The sequence below is a fragment of the Opisthocomus hoazin genome, chromosome 8 (assembly GCF_030867145.1).
Source record: "Opisthocomus hoazin isolate bOpiHoa1 chromosome 8, bOpiHoa1.hap1, whole genome shotgun sequence".
Taxonomy (NCBI): Eukaryota; Metazoa; Chordata; class Aves; order Opisthocomiformes; family Opisthocomidae; genus Opisthocomus; species Opisthocomus hoazin.
The window spans coordinates 63,320,943-63,343,450 of NC_134421.1; the positions used below are offsets into that span (position 1 = coordinate 63,320,943).

The following is a 22,508-nucleotide window of genomic DNA, read 5'->3' on the forward strand; positions in this document are numbered from 1 at the left end:
CAAATAGGACACCTGGTGGAATAAAATTTTTGGGTTTGGTTTGTTTTGGGATTTTTTTTTTTTCTGGGGGGGGAGAAATATCTAAGTAAAGTCAAAGAAAATGAGAATAAACTCTGGGACAGTATTTCCTTTCCTGCCTTGCCTGCCCAAGTTGGACTGATGTTGCAGAAGTAGTCACCTCAAGACTTTTCCCAATACTATTTAATCACAACAGATGCAGCAGGGTCTTTTGCTTCACACCATAATCTACCGTCTCTATATGGTACGCTTAGATTCAAAACCCAATGTCTAAGCTTTGCAATCCTGTTTCCACAAGTGATTAGCACCTGCAATCCCAGGGAATTTAATCAGAAGAGATCAGTATCTTTCAACCTCAGGTTAGTTTTCATGAATTTTACTTAAAGCGTGCACATTTTAAAACTCAGGACAGTAGACTTGTTTGTTGCATCTGAATTCCAGTACTCATAACTCTATATAAGCATATCAAATAGTTCTGCTTGACATGATCTATGCACCATCTTTAATTGCCTTACAGCAGAAGCATCAATTACAATAGCAATGCCATCAACCTCTGAAGAATACTTGATTAAATAGTGCAAATGAAGCATGCTGGCAATTCTGATTAATGCATTTACAGCATTTTTCTATGGTTTTATAAATTAAATCTGTAATGAAGACAAGCAGTTGTATTATTTCAAGTGAAGGTGAGGATAACTTGTCTTTTCCCCAGAAGACATGAAGATTTTTAACAGTTAAAGCAAGATAGGAAACTTCAAACCACTTAAAATAAGAGTTTCAGTGAAACCAGGAATTGAAATGTCATATATTTTCTCTAAAACTTGGGACTGGATTTTCAATTTTCCCACAGCTTATTACAGGCATATGAGTGATCACAAAGTGCATGAAAATAGTTATTCAGTAACATTTCACATCTGCTTTCCACTCACGTAAAAGATTTCTTACAAAGAATACAGAACAAGATAATACGCGCTTGGAAAACAGGGCCAGAAAATCATTCATTCAGAGTAAAGTAAATTATTTACATTTATTATTTCAATTCTCTAGTCTTATAATTACAATTTTATTACATTTCAAAAAGTGAATGATACAGCTGTCAGGACCTTTTTTTTTTTTTTCTCCCAACACGTTCCTTGACTGATCAGTAACTCAGCAGACTGTGTGAAGGAAGCTAGACCTTGAGAAATAGAACATAAAATAATATCTGGCTCTTGAGGAAACTTTTAAAGACATTTCTAGGTTTCCTGGTTTCTTACTTCTGCAAAATATTTAAATGTTACTCTTAGAGTTTGATTAATCTTCTTATTCCCTTAATTTTCTGAGATTACAGGCAATGAAACAAAAAGAAGCATATTACTTACATCATTCTGATCATCTTTTGCATTATAATAGATTATATCATTATTCTGTAAGAGAAAGAAAGGAAAAGTTATTGTTAGTTTTAAAGTAGTGAATAAAGTTCACTAGCAATAATTTGTACTGAAATACATTTTAATGTAAACCTGCCTTTCTTTATGTATTCTTTGAGAAATGTGACAGAATCAGCATTTGGTTTGCTCTCTGTTGCATGTAAGATTCCTGTAAAGCTCATGTGTAACTTCACTCATTTAACACTTCTTCCCTGGTAAGCTACCTAAAAGTCACTCAAAAAGCCAGCTAGATAAGTAGAGACCACGTTGGACAAAATGCAGAGCTCTCAAAGACTTCCGCACGCTGTTTCTCCCACAGACGTCCAACGACGTCACTGCGCAGTTAGGTGATTTCTGCACCGTGCCATCAGCAGGCAACAGATACAGCGACGCACGGGCATTGCTAAGTGGGTGAAGCATTTATCACACACACGTTTATTGTTTTATTCACCTCCCACGGTGAAAATAAAACCTGGGAAAGTACACCACAGGAGAGCCTGGCTTTTGAAGCAGAGGGTGGATCCCGGCAGCTCTGCGGAGGGGCTGCACCGCATAATCCAAGCCGGGCAATAAAGGAGAGGATTGCTACTTTCCGTTACAAAAGCAGTCAGCAGCTTCATTCAGTGTAATGTCAACAGCAGTCTGAAAATTGGGGGTTTTCCAATGGAATGCGGTTTTCTCAAAATATCTCTGAAGCATCTAAAAGCCGTAAAGGTTTAGGCTCACTCTAGTAGCTTTCCACTAAATGGAATTGCTGTAATGTGCCCTATGCTTTTTTGAATGAAAGTAAGCAATTGTTACACGCATTTCTGTATGAAAGAAACACGTATATGTACATAGCATTTTTTTAAGTCCTATTACAGATTTTGAATAAATAAAGGAGAAGTAATTACATTTCTTCACATCCAGCAGCTTGTTTAAAACATGTGATTGCTGCTAACCTCGAAAACCAGCCTTAATTCATATTTTCAGTTCTGTTTGTGGTAATACCTTTGGATTTATGTGTCTAAATAAAAAGTTGACCACAGAAATGTTTTTTTTCCTTTATAAATACCAACAGGAAAGAATTATTTCAGTAATCAATTTTCAAGTGGGTGGTGAAGCCAGCGACAATTATTACTTGCATTAAAAAAGTACCACGATATGTGCTACAAGGTAATGCAGTTCATCTTTATTCGCCATCGTTTTCCTCACCTCATATATAATGACAGTGTTCATTCTCCTTTGTGACCTTTCTGAGATCCAAACAAGAAATATGTTACAGATGAGCTAAGTGTCATTTTGCAGTAAATGCTATTAACATGAACTCATCCTCTTTCCTTTTCCTGCAGAATACATTTTTCCATCCAGACACTGTTCCACCCGCAGGTCCGCAGGGCTTGTGTCAGTGTCTGGGTAACTCAGCCAGACCTCAGGGTGCTACAGCCACAGGAGGACATCCCTTTCATCGTTAAAGACCAAAGCTAGCTGTTCATTCACTTGTTACTTGATTGTTGTAAACAGCAGAGCATGTGAAGTGTGTGGAAGCCTTCAAGTTAGAAGAAGCAAAAGATTTTATTTTCTTCTGATCCCCTTTACTTTATACATGGCTGTGTGCACAATAACTGTTCTGTAAGCAAATTGACCTGCTCAAAAAGCCATCTGACTCTTTATCAGGCAACACGTGAAAATGCAAAGGATCCAACCCTGACTGGTACTAGCTGGAAATGTTAGCACGAGTGTTTTCTTCACAAAGTGATCTGCTTAATTTAAAAAAAAAAAAAAAATGTTGTTTCACTTCAGAAGACAGTGGAAAAAGAACTCTCCTCTCACCACACCTCCTTACGTTAACGTCACGTCACATTACATTACATTACGTTACGTTCTGTTGTGTTGTGTTAGAGCAGTTCCCCTGCAATTTCTTCCCTGGAAGATCTATTCTGGAAAAATGAGACAAGGAAAAGCAACAGAGGGATACCTATCTGGATATTATGTATATATTTTTTTCATTTAGTGGTTTCATTTTGAAAAGGAACATTTGCATAAAACACAATTCTATCAGGCCTTCTCTTGTATTGACTCTCATCAAGATATCAGTTTATTTCCCTACCCCCTTCCCACTGCTCAAGTTTACCCTAACAGTATACCTTGTCATACAATCATTTAATGCATAGGAGGTTTAACCCTGTCCTCTACGCACACATTCTGTTTATCTGCTTAAACAAAATGATTCTTTATTGCCACAATTGCATTTTCCTGTTTTATCTTTTTACATATTTGTTTAAAATGATCGAAGCTGGCATAGCATTGCTATCTACTTCTACTGGACTAAAGAGCATTTTTTAAATCACCTATTAAAGAATTCTGTTTCAGAAACACGATACATTTAGAACTTAATTAAAGTAACCCCCACCACCACCCCAAATTAATTAGATACTTTCTTAGGCTATTCATATCTTGCAGTTCATTACCCTGCCTGGAGATATTACCTATATAATGCATAAACTAACACTGATATTGGTCATATCTCACCACTCTTACTATAGAAGATATGAGATACAGTGCTACAACACACTGAATGCTGTACAGTTCACAAATTAGATTCACGGATCAGTTATATCTTTAGAGGACAATTTTTCGTAATTTAACCACTTCTAGCTGACAAGAACAAATTGCTTTGTTGCTGGTTCTCAAGCGAGTAGTTTAGTGATTTATTAACTTCTTGACACAAAGAATTTGAATATTCCCACTGTTACACATTTCTGCCACCAGTTAATACTGCACAATTGTTTAGTAAGCCCAAGATACAATGTAAGTACCCCAAATATTTATTTCTGTTTGTTATTCAGTAATACTATGAGAGAGAGGGGTAAATACCCAGTTGCCTCTGTTCGTGAATGAAGGGACTTAGTAAGACAAACCTGAAGCTGAATTTATGGAAAAATTACTTTAGAAGACCACACACATAAATTCGAAACGTTAGCATAGTATCAGTATACAAGTTCACAAAACTTATACTCTTGGAAAAGCAGAGGGTAGTTTTCCCCATTATTAATTCCACTTTCAAAGCAAACAGTTTCATTATCTGACAAGGACATGCAAGGCATATAAAAATTAGATTAAGGACCAAGACATAAATGTTTTATTTGTGACTCTCAGTATTTTCTTCTATTTTATTCTAACAATCTTTTTTCTTCCACACCTTCATTGATATCACTACTACCTGCCAAAGTTAGATTGTTCCACTGTCTTTCTATTGCTTTTCATTTCAGCAGTACTTTGTTTCTCAGCTTTGGGTATAAAATAATTCCAATGGGAAACACTACATTTTGGGTAGTATTAATGAATTCCTAAATTTCACCACACAGGAGCCAAAGTTGCAGATGACTATGATCTCTATGTCTAGAAATTTGAAGAAACACACAGATTCATCGAATAGAAGAGAAGCATGGGCAAAGATAATCTTTCAGAATATCTGTGCAGGAAATTTGGATTCAGACCAACACTAGCTTACACCCCCATTTTGATTCTCTGTGGAGCATGTTTACAGACACAGTCTATTGATTCGACTAGTTAAATGCCTAATCTCAGCTCAGGCTTACGTGAACAGAGCTGAAGTTGGCTTGTCTTTGTTGAAAAGACAACAAAGAAAGTTGTCTTTTCTTTCATGACAGTAAAGAATACTTTCTTCAATCAAATTCTTTCAAGGACAACACAAAGGGATTATATTGCAACGCGACACAGCTGACTCTACAGATAATTAAGTGTAGTAAATCCTGATAATATATCCAAGTCATTTGGTTGATAAAAGCTATACATCCTCCTTTACTATACCAAGGGCCAAAGATGAAAGCTCCTTCCCGTCACTGCCACTTAATGACTTCTGTAGGAAAACCTGCTCTGTAAATCCTACGCTAGAATACCAAGGATTGTCCATGAAATATGGACCCCATCAACTGGTCAATCTTCCTTTTCAGTGGAAGCATAGTGTGTGTGATTTTTGAAGTATCTGATTTTCTACAAGAGATGTTTGCATTTCTATCATGGAAAAAAAAAGTCCAGAAATTTTAAGATTATCAACAAACATCTAACACTAGCTATTCAGAAGCGATGCTTTCACAGAAGCTGTGATTAAGATTCTTTATGCCCTCAGGTCTGTAGGAGAGGCTTACTAGAGAATCTGCCTAACTTTGACCCTGTGATGTAGCCCAAAATGGGGTCAGGCATGCAGGGGAGACTGCAGGCCTAAAATCAATTCTAGAACTTTGTGAGACACCATAATGGACTACCTAAACTAAAAAAATAGGGGGGGGGGAGAAATCAATTTTCTACAGCTTTTCATATAGTAGAGAAATTTATGCAATGTGTTAATTTAGACAGACATCATTATCACCCTTTTTTCCTAAAAGTAGCAGTTGTGAAACAATTGTAGATAAAAAGTGAAAGCAAAAAAAACAATACGGTGTTCCATGACTTTATTTGCTACAGAGATGTTGGAAGATAATGAACTCTCTCAGAAAAGAAAATGGAAGAGTTTTTGTTAAAGGTCTCCATATTTCAAACATTTTCTTCAGGGAACCACTGGAGGCCAGCCTAAAATCAGTGTAGTAGATTATACTGCAAATATATATTACTGCATAATAATTAGTGCATGTTTTAAAATCTGAAATTAAGGCCATATATGATTATTTGAATTTTGTTTTAAAACGGCACACTTCCCATAACTTCTAAGTATTTCATACAAAATTTGCTGAAGCAACCAAAAAGGGGCAATGTACAAAAGCTCCTTTATATTACAGTTGACCTGCTAGTAGTGATACCTACAAGGATTCTTTTGTTCTGCAGGTAATGTGGTAGACTAAGAAATCAGAAAACAAGGAAAAGCAAGTCATATTACAAATATATGTCTGTTTTGACTGTTCAGCTCAAAAATACATTCTTTAAAATGCAGATAGAAAATTAGAGAACATTTTAAAATCATACTAGTCCCCCACACTTTGAAAAGACACAGAACGCTGGTGAAATAACTGTGAGTTCTGTTGCTCAGCATGCAGCAATAATAATAATTATAATACTGGTTTATTTCATCTTTCATAGACACACCGTATGAAATTAGTGTAAATGCCTATAAATGCTAAAAAAGTATTTCATTAAGTGTTGGTAAAAGCCATCTACTTTAGTTTTAAAAAACTTTTTCTTGTATCTCCTTGGATAAAGATGTACATGAAAAGAAGTTCACTCTAATACCTTTAGGGTAATTAAGATTTAAACCCAAACTAATAAATACCATGACAAATAATCCACGTGGTTTTAGTTTAATCCCTTATATAGTCTGACAGGCAGTTTAAGGCACAATTAGACTCTTTAGGAAAGAAAGCTAAATATGGCCTACCACAAATAGAAAATGACCCCTATTTCTAAAGAGAATTACTTTCGGGAATAAAAGCCTGAAAACAAGGAAAAAAGGAAAGAAAGCCAACTACTACAACCTCTTTTGTCATACTTTTGTTATTTTACATAAGTGAAATGGCACAGATAAAATAAGGAGATTACAAGCTAATAACTTTTTTTTCCCCTCCATTATCCGTGAGTAGAAATACTGATTTACCTCCTGTCTTTAAAGTGAACACAAAGTCAGGCAACATAGTAAAACAGTTGCCATTACTGTCTGTGTCTGAACATCAGCTGTAAGAAATGGGTTAGATAGATAGATAGTGCATTTAAAACAGGATCTTGAAACAGGACTTAGAAACAAGATCTTTTAAAAATCAAACTATTTTAAACCAAAAAATGACAAATATTGAACAGTTCAGTAACATCCTCATCTAGAAATATTTCCCCATATTACCCATAATATGGGCAAATGAGTCACTTGGGTTAGACATTCCTCCCCAAAACATAATTTGATTAAAAAGCTACTTTCTCATAATATTAAATTTTGTATATTAATTAAAAACTTCCAGGTCTGCACTATAATTTATGATAAGCCTTTTTCATCAGATTTGTGTAAAGGGCTTTTCTCAAGATTCTACTGAGACTAATAATTGGAATGAAAAGATGAAGGTGGAGATTACAGGACATAACATAAAGGAGGATTAAAGGTGCTGCATACTCTTTGTATTAGAATAGACTTTCTTTTAAAAGGTGAGAAAGATCAACTTACTTAGCATTCATTAACAGGTTATTCCTTCACTGAAATTACCAATCTGGAAACCTTCGAATTTATAGACAGGTTTCATGAGATGGTCACTTGTCCATTCACAGATGCATCAGAGTGATAAATAGAGTAATTTATTAATCATCTGCATGTTAGACAAGTGGACTAATACATAATACCATCATATAAACATATCGCTTATCAGATAAGAGTAATGTAAAGATACAGATTCCAGATAAAAATACACTATACAAAAAATGCACTTTCAAGCCCTTGACATCAATCCTGAGGGATTCTGATCTGAGGCTAGATCCAAAGATTGCAGTGCTGATGGTGGACAGAGTTTAGGCATCCGAGTTAAAAACCGAGATCATGACAAAGTTAATTGAAGTCTAAACTTGGAAGAATCTGAATCTCTGGAAGTACCTGAGTTTCCAATGTTAATATTCCTTAAGTGCCTTAACATCCTCTTTCTATAAGGGCCTTTGAAGAACCCTCAGGCTTTACATTTCTGAGAAGTCTGGACCCTATTTTGCACCTTCACAGAGTTAGGACCCATAAAACAAAGCCGCTCACCCCCGTAAATTGAGGTACTTCCTATCATTGAACACGTCATTCTTTTCAATATGTAATAATCAATGATAGCAAAATATATGAGATCAATTAAGTCACAATTAGCAAATGGAAAGGACACTTGCTCTGCTCTCACCTTGTCTTCCCCCCTCTTTTTTTTTTACCATACAGAAAACCAACATTTGCTTCCTCACTTTGACTGACGACATATTTTGTGAAATACATTTAATTCGAATGGTCCAGCTAAAAATCAGAAACTAATACAGTGAAAATAAAACTAAAAAAAATCAAACCTGAATTTTTTGTGAAGAAATACATTAAGATAGCACATATTTTAAAAATGCAAAACCTATTTAAATGCATATCTTATATACACTGGTTGAGAGGTAAGTTATTTTACCAAATGCCCTGTCCCTGGAAGTGTTCAAGGCCAGGCTGGATGGAGCTCTGAGCAACTTGGTCTGGTGGAAGACATCCCTGCTCATGCAGGGGGGTTGGAACCAGATGATCTTTAAGGTCCCTTCTAACCGAAACCATTCTACCATTCTATGATTCTATGAAATCATTGTATTTTTGATGGCTTAAGGCAGGCATAATATGAAAATACTTATAACAGTAAATATGCTTTACAAATAGGAGATCACATATTATGCTATTACAGCTTCTGAATACTTACCACTTACAGGAGTGTCATGACCTTGCCTTAACCATGGGCCAAGTCCAACGAGCCATGGTCAAGGGCACATGGCTGGGCGTGGTGAGCTATGGCGGAGATGGCTGTGCAAACAAGGGGTGGTGTAATGAGCCTTGGTACCAGCTGTGCATCAGTGAATGACAAGAGATCATCTCAGATGCCAGAAAAACATGATCATGTCATAGACTGCTTTGACTGGCATCTTGTGACACCTGACCCGGTATCAGAGACTGAAGGGAAACGTTGCCACGTGGCTGTCTGACATGCCAGGAAAGCCAAGCATGAAGGTGGGACCAGCCCACAGCAGTGCCAAACCCCTGCCCAGAGCCCAGAACTGCGACAGCCCTGAGCACACGTCCCACATAACCCAGGCTGGGCTCTGCTGACTCAGCGGCACCGTGGCCAGGGCAGGTCTTGGCTAACTCTGTGCCTGGGGAACAGCCCGACCATCGCTTGGCTCACTCCATCACATGAGCTTCACAGAGCCACATAATCTTGTGTTCCTTTTTGCACTGTGACAGTATACAATTACATGCTGATTTTAACCACTCTTGATTTAATTTGTCTTGTGCAAATTATAATTTGTAAAGCTGAATAAGAAGTGGTTTTTTATATCATGTTCAAAGCTCAGGAGAAAACTCTGCTATTTTATTACAGGGTACAATAGGTAGCCTTCCCCCCCCCTCATCCCCCAGTGTCCATATTATGCTACATTATACATTTAGTTAGAAAGAAGTGAAGATGTGTATTAAGGTTGCATACACAGCCCCAAAAAGAAGCATAAAATATATTAGCAAGGATACTCCTGTCTTCAAATCTCTAGAACTGATCATAGAAACTGTAAGGAAGAGGAAAAACTTTCCCACGTCAAACAAAACTCCCCAGTCTTCAGCTAATTTTCACCACAACAACTGTTATAAGAAACTGCCATTGGACTGCTTAAGATGTCAGGATGATACTTAACTTCCTGAAAAAATTAAGAATGCACTTTAAATGCTAACTACAATTTGGCTGTAGGATTAAAAGCCAAACAATGGTTGGGTGTGTCAGGTTAAATGTAACGCAGCCCCCAAGCTGATGAGAAACTTATGTCACACAAACACACACTTAAATCAGAATCTACAGAATTTTCTGTTCTTCTGAAATAATACAACATAATCCATGAGTAATTTCTGCTTAAAGACATCCTATAGCTCAATGGCCTGTGATCAGACAGCAATCTCTGTTGGACATGCAGATAACTGGTAACTTGACACAGGAATTTTGTTAATTTTCCTACTGGTAAGGATAGTTTTATCTTTATGAATTGCTTTCAAGTTTGGGGATTTTTTTGTTTTTTAGTGCACCTGATGGACAAAACAAATCATATACGACAATCAATTAAGTATTTTTTTATTGCGAAATACCAAAGGCAAAATATTTCATGCAGGAAAGAAAACCTAGTGACTGAAGATTTAATGATGTAAAAACAATGATATTACTCTCTGGTATACCTGATTATATCACAGAATGACTCTCATTTTAGTCAAACTGAAAATTTCAAGGATTATATTTTCATCTACAGTAAAACCACAAGTGTGACTATGCAAGAGTATATGCAAACATTAACCACGTACGACACCTACAGCTACAATTCAGCCCGTCGCAGTGACTGTGTATGGGGACAGACGCCAAAAGCACATCATTTTGCACCTGTAGCCTTTCAAAACTCTGCTGCAACACACCTGTGATGGAAGATTTTTTCTTCTTGTATTCATCAGTCACCTTCATATTGGTACAACATTTGGTAAATGGGAGCTTGTATGTACCTACAAAATGGAAAAATCGGTTCTCCAGCTGGTAGGTACTGGCAGTGCCTTCAAGCCGAACAAGAGTAATTTAAAGAGAATATTTTCTTTGTTCTTAAAACCAAAATTGTTACAGAGTACATTTCTCTCTCTAATAAATACTGGACATGTTAATACAAGGTTCTCTGTACCTAAGACTATCAAGCTATCCATCCCCAGTTAGCTATGAAACCTTCTACCTTCTGCTCCTGCTCACTTTCACATAGAACTGAAACCCCGATGCAACAGACACTGACAGTAACAGGCTACAGAACAGAACTGTATTTGAACTAAACCTAAATGTCTTAGACAATAAATTAAACATTTTGATAAAGAGTAGTTCTGTTCATTTTTTCAGAGAAGAGGTAAGCTGACTAAGGTAAGCACCACAAGTCTACAATAACTTGGAAAGGAGGATCAGGGCATCCATTGGCAGCAGGACTTCAGCTTCCAAGCTATTAGATTTTATTTATTTATTTATTTTCAGCTGATCAAAGTGAGGAAATTTGCCTGTATTGAGTAGATGGAGAAATCCGTCATTTCTGAAATATGAATTTACCCTGTAGACTTTAATGGGCGAAGAGAAAGAGAGAAACAGGCTTTGTATTGGGAAAGACTGCAGATTTTCTGGCAGTCTGCAATCTACTTGTGTGTTTGGACTTTGAATTTCTCTCAAGTAAAAAGCAGTAATTGATTTTCGAAATAACGATGCATTATTTACTTACTTCCATCCTGTGTACCCAGCAGCTAAACTACCAGCCAGGAGCTCCACATCTAAGGTACAACTACAGAGAAGACCCCTTAGGACAGGCAGTTATTTCCACCTTTGACAGGGAATATTCAGTAAAACAGCTCTATATGACAAAAATAAGGCTGTAGGCATTAACACAGCTTCAGCTCCGAATCTCTGTAAGCTGAGGATTCAGAAAACCAGTGGTAGGATCCCTGATGCAAACCACCAGAGCAACAGTAACCAGTGGGGCAGGGTAAGCAGCTCCTGATGATCCCAATTATTTTAAGAGTTGATTACTTGATTGTCTAGTCCTGCAGCCACTTGAAAACAGCGTTTAAATGGCTTTTATCTCCTTTACCAAATTTTTAAAATTACTGTTTTACAATTTTAAACATTGTGGATGGTTTTTTTGGAAGAAGACTATGATACAGAGGCAGCACAGCAAATACCATCAGCTTTGCACACAACTCTCTTCAGCCCATATTATGTCCCACAGACTTTTTCAAAACATTTCATTTCAGTCTGAGCCAAAACTCATTGAAGTCAACTACACCAACTCAAGCCCATATGGACATAAGCTTCATGTTGTGCATAGAAACTCATAATCCCAATGGATGTAAACACCAAAAATCAATATCCACTCCCATGCAAGCAGAAGAAAGATTTATAATATGCTTCTGGCCTACCCTAGTAGGTGGATAACAAAAAGTAACAGTTCAAAAAGTTCTCTCCCTCTCCTACCAGCCAAACCTCCCTCAGCATTCTTACCATCTCCACAAAGAATGACAAAAAAATCTAAGATTTTATGCGCTTGCATGTGTCACAAATGCACAGGAAAGAAAATGAAAAGGAGACTCTTCTGGAATTAATGAGTTTAAAAGAACTGGCTACACATACAAAGAGATACAAACAACCATCTTCTATATTCTTCCTCCAGTCCTCTATGTCAAAAGCAAGATAGAGACAACAATCTTTTAAGTCATTTATCATTTCGGTCAATATAGTCTTCCATAAGGTTCAGGAAACTGTTCATCTTCTCATCACGGTAACTTCCTCACAGTCTAAACGACTGCAAATGGCTTTTTGTAAGGCAAAATGCAATCAATTGCAAAGCAGATATCCAGGTGAGAAAACAAAATTAATTTGTTAGCAGCTAATTAACCTCTATATCACACTATCTGATCTGTTTAATTAAAGCAGCAAAGTGTGTTTATTTTAATTTATTCAGCATTATCTTCTTTAGTTGATGAAAGAACAGAAAAATAAAATAAATAATAATAAAGAAAAAATTGTCTAAACTGATTGCATATTATCAGGATTGCAAATGCTGGGACCAGTATAGTACGGGAGCCCAGTTAAACAATTTGGACATGGGTTTAAATCAGATTCACAGGAAACTAACATTCTGAATTCAAACTTCTATAGGTGTGAGGATGTCATAAACTAGGTTATATCTCTTGCACTATCATAACTGAATATAGAAAATATGCTATTTCTCCGACTCCAACAAAACTGCAAAAACTTTGAGGAAATTTTTTTTTAACCAAGTAAAGGGCAAACCTGTAACACAACGTAACAAAGAAAACCAATTCACATTTGTTGCATTGCTACTGTGTTCTATTCATTATAGTCAACAAATAAGATCATATTTAGGAATACTGAAATCAGTGTTTACAAAATATCTAAAAGGAATCAAACTAATACTGCTGTGGAGTAAAAATGCCAGAGTTTAGTGTCTCGGTGATCCGTAATGGTGACTGAAGCCATCAGGTAGACTCCAAGGCTTCTCCAAACCCAGCTGTGCACTGAGATCAGCAGTCCCTAGGACATCTCTCTGGACCTTCATCACCTCGAACTCCAGAACCTACAACCTGACAATAAATGCTTGTGCCTATTTTTAAAATGATATTTCTATCACTTTTTGCATGCAAATCCATATTCATTTACCCAACTTGGGGTCAGTCAGAAGCTGATAAAACGATTGGTGCTGAGCAGATTACCAACTAATGAAAAATTCTCATAGATCATGACAGCAGACGAGGACTCTCAGTGGAGAAACCTTGATTTGCTTACTGCTTGCATTTTCATCTGATGATGGCCAGGTAAGATACAATGTGTAAAGAACAGCCTACACAAAAGTGAACTCCACAAGCTAGGACTGCCACTATTACACAAGTAAATTTATACTATCCTAATCCTCCTGGCTTGTAATGTATTAAATAACTGATAGCCATAAGTGACTGAATTATAACTTTTCTTTTTAAGTAATTATGATTGACTATATAAAATGCAGAGTATATTATCAGTTATTTTCTTTGCTTCTGGCAACAAAATGGACATTATTAGTCTACAAAAAAAGTTATTCTCCCTTCCAGTTCCACACTTGTACAGTGAAAATAATCTAAATATATCCAACATAAGTCTAACAAACTTATTCACAAGCAATGTCACGAAGCTTGCACTGCAGGTTGCATTTACACACATACATATGTTTTGAGAATGCATCCAATGGTTGAAACAGTTCCACAGAAAAAGAAATTTCCTCCTCTACTTAATTTACTGCTCTATTTCTCTCATCACAGGGAAATAATGCCACACAGTCACTGTAACTAAATTTGAAGCAAAAATAGACAGACAAAATTAATGTGCTTAAAAAACAGAAAAAAGCCTACATTTTGCATTGTTTGCCTTCAACTGCAGCAGCAGAGGGTTTTATAAATATCTTTCTTTCCTGATTTGTCATATGTAAAAACTAAAACACAAAGAGATTACAACTTGTATTTCTGCAGTGAAATTAAACACACTACATTTTTCTTCGTATTACAGTACTGTGCAACACAGGAAAAATAAATTGTCATGTATGAATTATGAAAGTCTGATGCAAACTTTGGATCACACCTTATCTAGCTGGCTGGTTAATGATCTGAAATAGATTTTTTGAAAGCTTTTCTTTGTCTGTATCAAGTCTTCATTAGGTTTATTCAATCACTTAAAGTGTGTCCACAACAAACCCACAGAGTTCTAACATACAAAATAGCAATTGTTATAACTTGTCTTCTATAATTTGCATGAAAATTAGCAAAAACAACCAAATCTCTCCATTTCCTCCTAAACGTGAAGAGTTCCTTTCCAAAAGGTAATGAAGCTCAAAACATGTCAGGCCATGTCTTCTTTCCAGATGGCTTTGGTTCATGCACAGAACAAACGTGTCTGGCATACTGACTGTTACTTATTTCAACGGGCCTCTTTCTTACCCGCTTCATTAAGATCTTACTTTAAACGATTTTGCTAGATCTCTGATGCTTTAGAAGGAAAGTAACTACAGACAGCAGTTACCAGGCCTTAAGAAATATCCATGTTCACCTAATTAATATAGAACAGAAGCAATCATAATTTAATTACGCCGCTTTGACATCCGTGTTGTGCATGGCTTGCACTCCGTCACTGCAGGAACGCAAAGCTCAGGAGTACCCCTTCTTTCGGAAGCAGTTCAGCAGCATGAGACAAGCCAGCAGCTGGAAAATGTCATTCATTTTACTGTTTAACATAAAATGGTGAAGACTTTTCCAGTTAATCACTACAAGCAAAAGGACCGTATCAAAAATAATTAAAACATAATTACTTTTCTTCTTAATTATTGGATATATTACACTGGGATGCTGGAATTTATGCAGAAGAGCAGTGAGATTTAAGAGCTGTATAAACATCTTGCTGTTATGTTTCTCACTCCCTGCCTTAATAACTGCACTAAATGAAAAGTTATTTGTGATTTCTTCCAGGGATGATGACAGGGGCTTTAGCTCCCCATTTATTTGGTGCTTATGCCACAAACTGCAAAGAAGCACGGAGACACCCAAATTCCTGAGCAAGCCGTCACGGGTGAGGCAACAGGGTAAGGTGCTTGGACGAACATTTGCACCATCACAGCCACGAGCTGCTCGACTGCAGGGAACCTCGCACATCACTTGACAGGGAACTGGGCGATTTCAAAAGACTTCACATTCTTTTGCTAATAGTGCAAGGATAAGATTTCTTTTCACCACTCAGTCCTGTCATCTTCTAGAGATAGTAGAGGGGTTCTTTCTTGCTTTTACTTCTTCCCCTCCAAGTACTATGAAACACAGGTAAAAACTACCAAAGCAAATGTCCTTTGAAAACAGGGAACAAATAGAAATAAAGGAAACCAGATGCTAGCTACCTCCTTCGATGCTTTTCTGGACGCTGCTCCAATAGTTCAGTACTAAATGAAACAGAGCAGTCCAGGATACAAGTAAAAGAGGAAAAAAAGCCAACAAAACCAGAATCAGATTCTTCTTTAATTGCCTTGTGTTTTTATACACTTTATGTAAATTAATTTTCTAACAGTAAAAACTGAGAAATAGTAGAAGTAGTAACAGTAAAAAGCAAGATGCTCAAACACAAGTTTATATAAAGAAAAACATGCATGATTACAAATTGATTTAGCTAAAATACATTATGGCTTATTTCACATTTTTGTTTGGCTATTAATCTGGAATCGTGCAAAGAACCAGAAACAAGGATTGTGTCTTTTTAACCCTGGCTGTGGTCTTTTCTTTTTCTTTCCCTTTGAAGAACTCCCCATTTTTTTTTTTAATCTTTTCTCTTTCAGTAAGATAGGGATAAGAACTAATTGCATCTTGTCTGCACCCTGCAATGGTAGAGGCAGCTGGCACTCTGCATTTGCTGACACCCGCCCACGGAGGAGCTGTCTCCCAAGCCCTGCAGCCCTTAGGGCCAGCCTGGCACGGAGTAGCATCTCAGGGACCCCTGGGCTGCCCAAGGTCCCGGGAACCCGATTCCAGCTGGCCTCACAGCCTAGACAGACCTCCACCCCACAAGAGACCCCTGGGACATGCACTGCAGCTCAGATCCAGCTCATCCAGCCCTTCTCCTTCTGCTGGTAGCCCCGAGATGGACCTCGGGTTTGCTTCTTCGCTCCCCACGTCTGGAACCATGGATGGGCCCCATGAGCAGCACCCAGCCCTGCCCGCCCTGGCCAGCCCTGTGGGGCTGCCCCACGGGCCACCGCTGGCTCCAGCCAGCCCTCACTGACGCCTGACCCAGCTATGCCTTCCCAGCTTTTTCTGACCCTGCTGTAGCCACTTTCCAAAATTCTTTCCTAAGCCCAACCCAAATTTTAAGTAAATCAAGTACTTATCATTTCACCCAGAATTCAGCCATCACTCCTATCACATCTGACATAACAGAAAATTAGTATTAGGTAACAGGGGAATTTTGCAGATAAACTAGAATAAAAAAGTTTAAAACACTTAAAACCCCACAATTTTCTGCCTTAAAGAACTGAAGTAAACCAGTATTGCCACCTTAATACTTCATTTGCTCTCTAATACTTTATTTTACTTACAAAACAGACAATGTCATTTTGTAAGCTCAGATCACCTGGTTCAGTCCATGGCAGCTTTAATCTGACTCCAGCTGCGTCCTCGGAATGAAGAACAGAAACTGTGGGTTGATTGTTTGCTTGTTTGTTTGTTTGCTTGTTCGTTTGCTTTCCTGTTTTGTACTTTTTTTGTATTTCTTTCTTATTTTTTTAATTGGAAAGAGGGTTTGGAATATCTGTGCCAGCATTTTTCCCCAGACTGATTTCCATACTTATAAAAAAACCAGCCACCCACATTGTCTGCTTCCACTCACTGCCAGATAAGAAACTTTAAAAACCGAGTTGTAATAAGATCAGATATTATTTCCCTTTTCGATATAGTCATTGCTACCAAAAATGCCCCCATACCCTCAGAGCCAGACTAAGCACAGGCAAAGCTGTCAGCTATACAGTGTGTTGGGATACAAGGGCAGTAGAATGCAGGCAAAGCCGGCTTTGATTATATCAAAACCTTGCAAAGCCAGACTGGCAGCTGCTGGCTGTCAGCAGGATGGAGAGGACAACGATCTCCCCTTGGAAGAACGTGCTTTTCCTTAAAACCACCCTCAGGCCCAGCCCGCACCCACGCTCCCAGCAGCGTGAGCCACAAGCCTGGATCCTCGGCGACCGCTTGGGATTTAATGCTCCAGGTTCGCCTGTTTCTTCTGATTCTCCCTGGTCCTGCCAGGGACAGAAGGCAGAACAGCCCTGGGTTTTAACAACTCGGAGAAGGAATCAGATAGTTCTGAATTTGCACACCTTCCTAGTTCAGAAATAGCACACAATTTCAAAAATGTTTTAAAACTAATACATATAGCTCTTATTCTAGGCAGAGCAGTATTGAAGTTCTCAGCATTTTAGCACTCCCACCAGAATCTATAGTAACACATGTAGGCTCGGGCTCTTCCACTTTGCATAATTCACTTTATAATTCTTGTACTGTTCAGCACTTCCTTGAAATTCATCTCTTTTCTAAAATTCAAGGTGGACAGATAGAAAAATAACAGAAGATACGAGGAAAGAGTCAATGAGGGAAATTTCAAACAAGAGAAATAGGTATCTGTTATTCAAAGTGAAATTAAGACAGGTATTTGACGAAAAAGACAGGCAGTGAAAAAGGTTCCTGCATAGCTAACCAAAAAGGTTACTGAAGAAGAGAGTATGGAGGGAGTATGTTAAATTGACTCGAGTTTGAAGAGATGCATTATTTTTTGTCTCAAAATTTACCCTGTCGTGCTTGAGGACTATTTCAGCACAGGTCTCAACAGCACCATTGCACAGTCCTACAGAGGCGTGACCTGAGACTTCAGGAAGCCGAAGAGGAAGACACTGCGGGTGTTTAAGAAGGGATACTGGAAAATGGGAAACTTTGGCTGAAGAGGAAAGAAGAAGGAATGCTGCAAAAAAGGATGAAGTGTCTTGTCAAGGGTGATGCCACGTTCACATCAGGAAAGACACGGAGGTGAAAACTGGGCGGCAAGGCAGGAGACAATTGCAGCGAAGGAGTCATCCCCAAACCTTGTCCATCGGTGACCTCTCTGGCAACTGCCAAAACTTCCTGGGCCTCTTCCCCCTCCCTTCCCTGCCCCCTTCTGCCTTCCACACCGCTCAGGGTATAAACTTTGCCATACACCTTGCCAAAGCTTCTTTTGTTTTGTTTTGACTTTAGGAATTTTACTGAATGGGATGGGCTGATAACTCTCACGGCTCCAGAAAATTATATGAGCAGAAGCCATCCTCACTTAGCTTCTCATTGCCTGGGAAGGTCCTCCAAAACTATTTCAGGAGGACTTGTACTGCAAATACCCCTAAATACTTATGCCATGAGGTAATACACTTTATCAGCATTATCCTAAACCCCACCACCCCGGTGAGCCCACCACAGTCTGTCTGTTATTTGGACACAATGGACTGAAAATAAGAGACACCTGCAAACCCGGAATGCCAGTGCAGAGACTCACTGAAACTACCTCTTATGTTTTCTCTGCTTGTATGTTCACTTCTGCTCAGATATTCCCAGTCTTTAAAACATGACAGAGAGAAAATTTCACAAGCATGGGCACGTACTAGTTTAACTGCTTGTGTTCTTGAAGTATCTGAACCCCACTATCAGTCCCTTGCAGACCTGCAAAACAGGCACTCACCTAACAGTGTGCACCTGTTTATAGACACAAACACATGCACACACTACTAGAGGATCTTTTTATGCATGTGTACATTTAGATACATATATAAATACATGTACAAGTCCACACAGAGAGGAAAATTTATGCATTTGATATATGCACATACATACCTCCCACCTATTCAAGTAGAATTAGTTTAAGCTTATACCTTGCCTGATTCTTTAAATGTCACCTCAACCTTGTTTATGAACACTGAGAAATAAGAAGAAGCATATCTAATATCTCAGAAATGTGCAAGCTTTAACCCTTGTTATCTTGAAGCAATAAAGAAAAATATTTGCTCTGTTTCATATTAAAGCATTTAAAACACTTGAAAATATAGTACTGAAGAGCTCTCATGCATAGATAAAAGGGTTTGACGTATTCAGTTATATTTCTTTTAGTATTTCCTTATCAATATACAGATGACACAAGGAGGTGAATGAATTAAGTGCATCCTGTTCTTGACAAACATACCTGAAGTTCTGTTAGATGAAAGGATTTGCACTGCTTTACTCTCACTAGTGCACGTAACCACTTCAGTGAACTATCCTTGTGTCAGCAAAACCTACTGATACGAATCTGCAAATGAAATCCAGTCATGCTGTCCATGTTACAGTTCTTTTTCATAAAAGCAGTATTCATCATTCATAATTATAAGATAATTCACAATATCGGGGGTTTTTTCCATAAGAATAGAGGGATATTTGCTCCACTGTTGCTGGCAGAATGTCCAAGAAACTCATTAAACTGATGGATTTTTCCTTCGATGTTTCTTCTTCTATTTTCCAAACTAAACTTATCCATTACTGCTATATATCTATTGCTCTAAAGAAAAATTGTTTTCTTGAACAGCATCTCCTCTTGGTGTTTATTCCTGATACAGGCTGTTTACTGATCTGTAACTATGATACATTTTAGGACAGACCATGCTTTATTCTGCACAGAGAGTATGATGTCTATGTTTCAGACTAAAACATGGATCAATCCTGACCGCAGACTGCGGCTCATCCATGCTGTGCTTGTTCCAGCCGCCTCCAGGACACCTAAGTAACGTCCAGACACGTTCTGCAGCATAGCATGCACCAGGAACTGTTCTCAACTGACTGTGCAGGCAAGCCTATATGAGGTTATACCCTGCCTCGCTTTCTACACACCTCCACTGTTATCGCAACAGGTTTTATACCCTCCAATACTCTTACACCCCCTGATGTAACAGATGTAGCACCTGAAGCATGCAAACTCCCTAGTCTCATGCCTTGAAAATATTATTTTCTAAGCTGCACCACCTTCTTCACATTATTGCAGAAACTTTGAGCAGAAAAGTACACAAATATGCACACACGTATTATGACTTCGAGCCTCCTGGATATCAGCAAGAGAAGTCACAAGACGAAGTCTAGTTTGACCACTGACAATCTATGCCACTTGGTCCAACAGTCAGGTCCATAGATTTGTTTTATTCAACAGTATAGATATATAGATGTAAGCGTTAGAAATGCAGTCCAGTTCCAATCTCGAGCTTATTTCTTAGCAAATTGCCTCATGGAGCCAGAATTAAGATTCCCTCCCCTTCTGTGCATGACATATGCACTAACCAGAATGGGTTAAGCACAGGAAAACATGCAGATTCTAGATTCTTTCTGCTACCATGGGGTCACTTCACCTACAAAAGCCTTTCACAGTAGTCAGGCTGGCATTGCTGGCACTCCACTTTTCACTCCCTACCTGACACTTCACAGGAGTTAGAAAGTGCCAGATGAGCCACAGCTTTAGGCAAGCCCCAGGCTCTACTCAAAACTGATCTGTGATCCTCATCTCCTGCATTACCCACCAGTTTTCCTTTTTACCATTCATACATTTAAACATCAACTCTCCACCTTGAATGCCGAATCTCAGAACTGACTTAAATCAGCTGAAAGTCTTATGCAGCAATGTTAATATCAGCAAATCTTTACAGACATGTTTCATAAACGTCTTACACAGAGAAGACTATAGTTAAGAGTGTTGTTGTTTTGTAGTGTCATACGTGTGCTGTGCCAGGGCTTACTATGTTTTCCCCAGTACCAAATCTTATTAATTGTATTCAGTTGAAGGAAAGCTTTGAGGCAGAATTGCATTTGGTGAAGAAAAAAAAAGAGACAGCCCAAGTGCGAGACTGGAAGTGTTTGGAATTAGATCTCCAATGTCCTGTGCTCCCCTATAACAAGAAAAAGAATATCTACAGGTCAGCCGTCAGCAGAAGAAACAGCAACAACCGTCACTAAGGGATTAACATATGTATTGATAATATTTTTGAAAAGACTTCAGCCTTAATCCAATCTGTGTTTTTTTCTGCTGGTATCCCTCACCAAAATAATAAAAAAACCCCACTTTGCTGCAGTAACACAACGCTAGCACAAAATACCTGTATATATCAGTAAAATAAAACCAAAACATTCCACCTGAAAGGTGGTGAAGTGCTATGGCAAGACTACATACTTCCTCAACAAGTACTTTAGAATACTTTAAGTCTAGAAGTCATTTAAATGACTGTGCCCATAGCAATTTAGATGAAAATAAATTTGCCTATATGGAGATCATTCAGTTTGGTAGCAAACTTTTGCTGGAAGTCTTCTTTCACTTTTTAGGTGGGAAAAAATCACACACAAAGCATAAAAAGTTTTATCAGGAGAAAACACCAGAATTTTGTGCAAGCACAGAAAAATATCAATAGAGTCAAGCTCCTTAGTTTTACTGTTCCCATGTGTAATTCTTAAGAAATGCAAAACTGAAGTTCCTCTCTTGAGGAGTGGTAACGCCCAAAGGAGTAAGAAGAGAATCCTACCAGAATTAATAATTCATCAGGGATTATTCATCCATTTTTAAAAGCAAAGAACTGTTCTGGACTAGCATAGTTATATTTATATTTATTCTTCAGATTTTCAAGGCAGTTACGATACACAGTGCTTCAGTGTAGTATAATTTGGGACTACCAAATGGGAAAATGAAAATAGAATGAGGGTCTGCTCCATGTTACGCACATCTCTTGCTTTGTGGGAAGCCTACAGAAATACCTGCCACTACTTGAATCACACAGCACCATTTTCAGTGCATAAAAAGAGCCACAATTTCTCCTTTTGTTCAAATTCTAATGACAATTACACTACACTCAGGAGCTGGCAGGCTAAGAATTCCTGAATCCTTTGAGCAAAATGCAGCTCTTAATAATAGGATTGTCTAGTACTCCCAGAGCATTTTAAAGCCTATGAAGAATGAAACTCTTATTAAAATTTCTACTGTATTTCAACAGCAAAATACTACAGACATGAAACCTTCTCTGTTTTCAACTACTGCACAAGCCACTGCTCTTTGAACATCACTTCTTGGTGGTATACTTCGAGTACATGTTTGGAACATGCCAATGTTTTAGAAATTTTCTTAAGCCATTAGTTTTTGTCTCCTTTTTTTTGGCATGGTATTTCACGACGTCTCTGAGGCCTACAAACTTTTAAATGCGTAAACCTTCCAGCTTCCGTGTTAGCTTCTTTTTCTCTTTCTAAAGATGATGAGT

The 22,508-nt window shown here is 38.0% G+C and overlaps 1 protein-coding gene across 5 annotated transcripts in view; it reads right to left on the minus strand.

Annotated features, from left to right (window-relative positions):
• The window catches only part of CACNA2D1 (calcium voltage-gated channel auxiliary subunit alpha2delta 1), a 439,617-nt gene that overhangs the window by 199,375 nt on the left and 217,734 nt on the right, over window positions 1-22,508 (minus strand). For all 5 annotated transcript variants that reach the window (XM_075427738.1, XM_075427739.1, XM_075427736.1 and 2 more), the window contains exon 5: window positions 1,380-1,424. In XM_075427738.1, coding sequence (XP_075283853.1) covers window positions 1,380-1,424 — 45 coding nt within the window. The remainder of the gene's footprint in view (window positions 1-1,379; window positions 1,425-22,508) is intronic.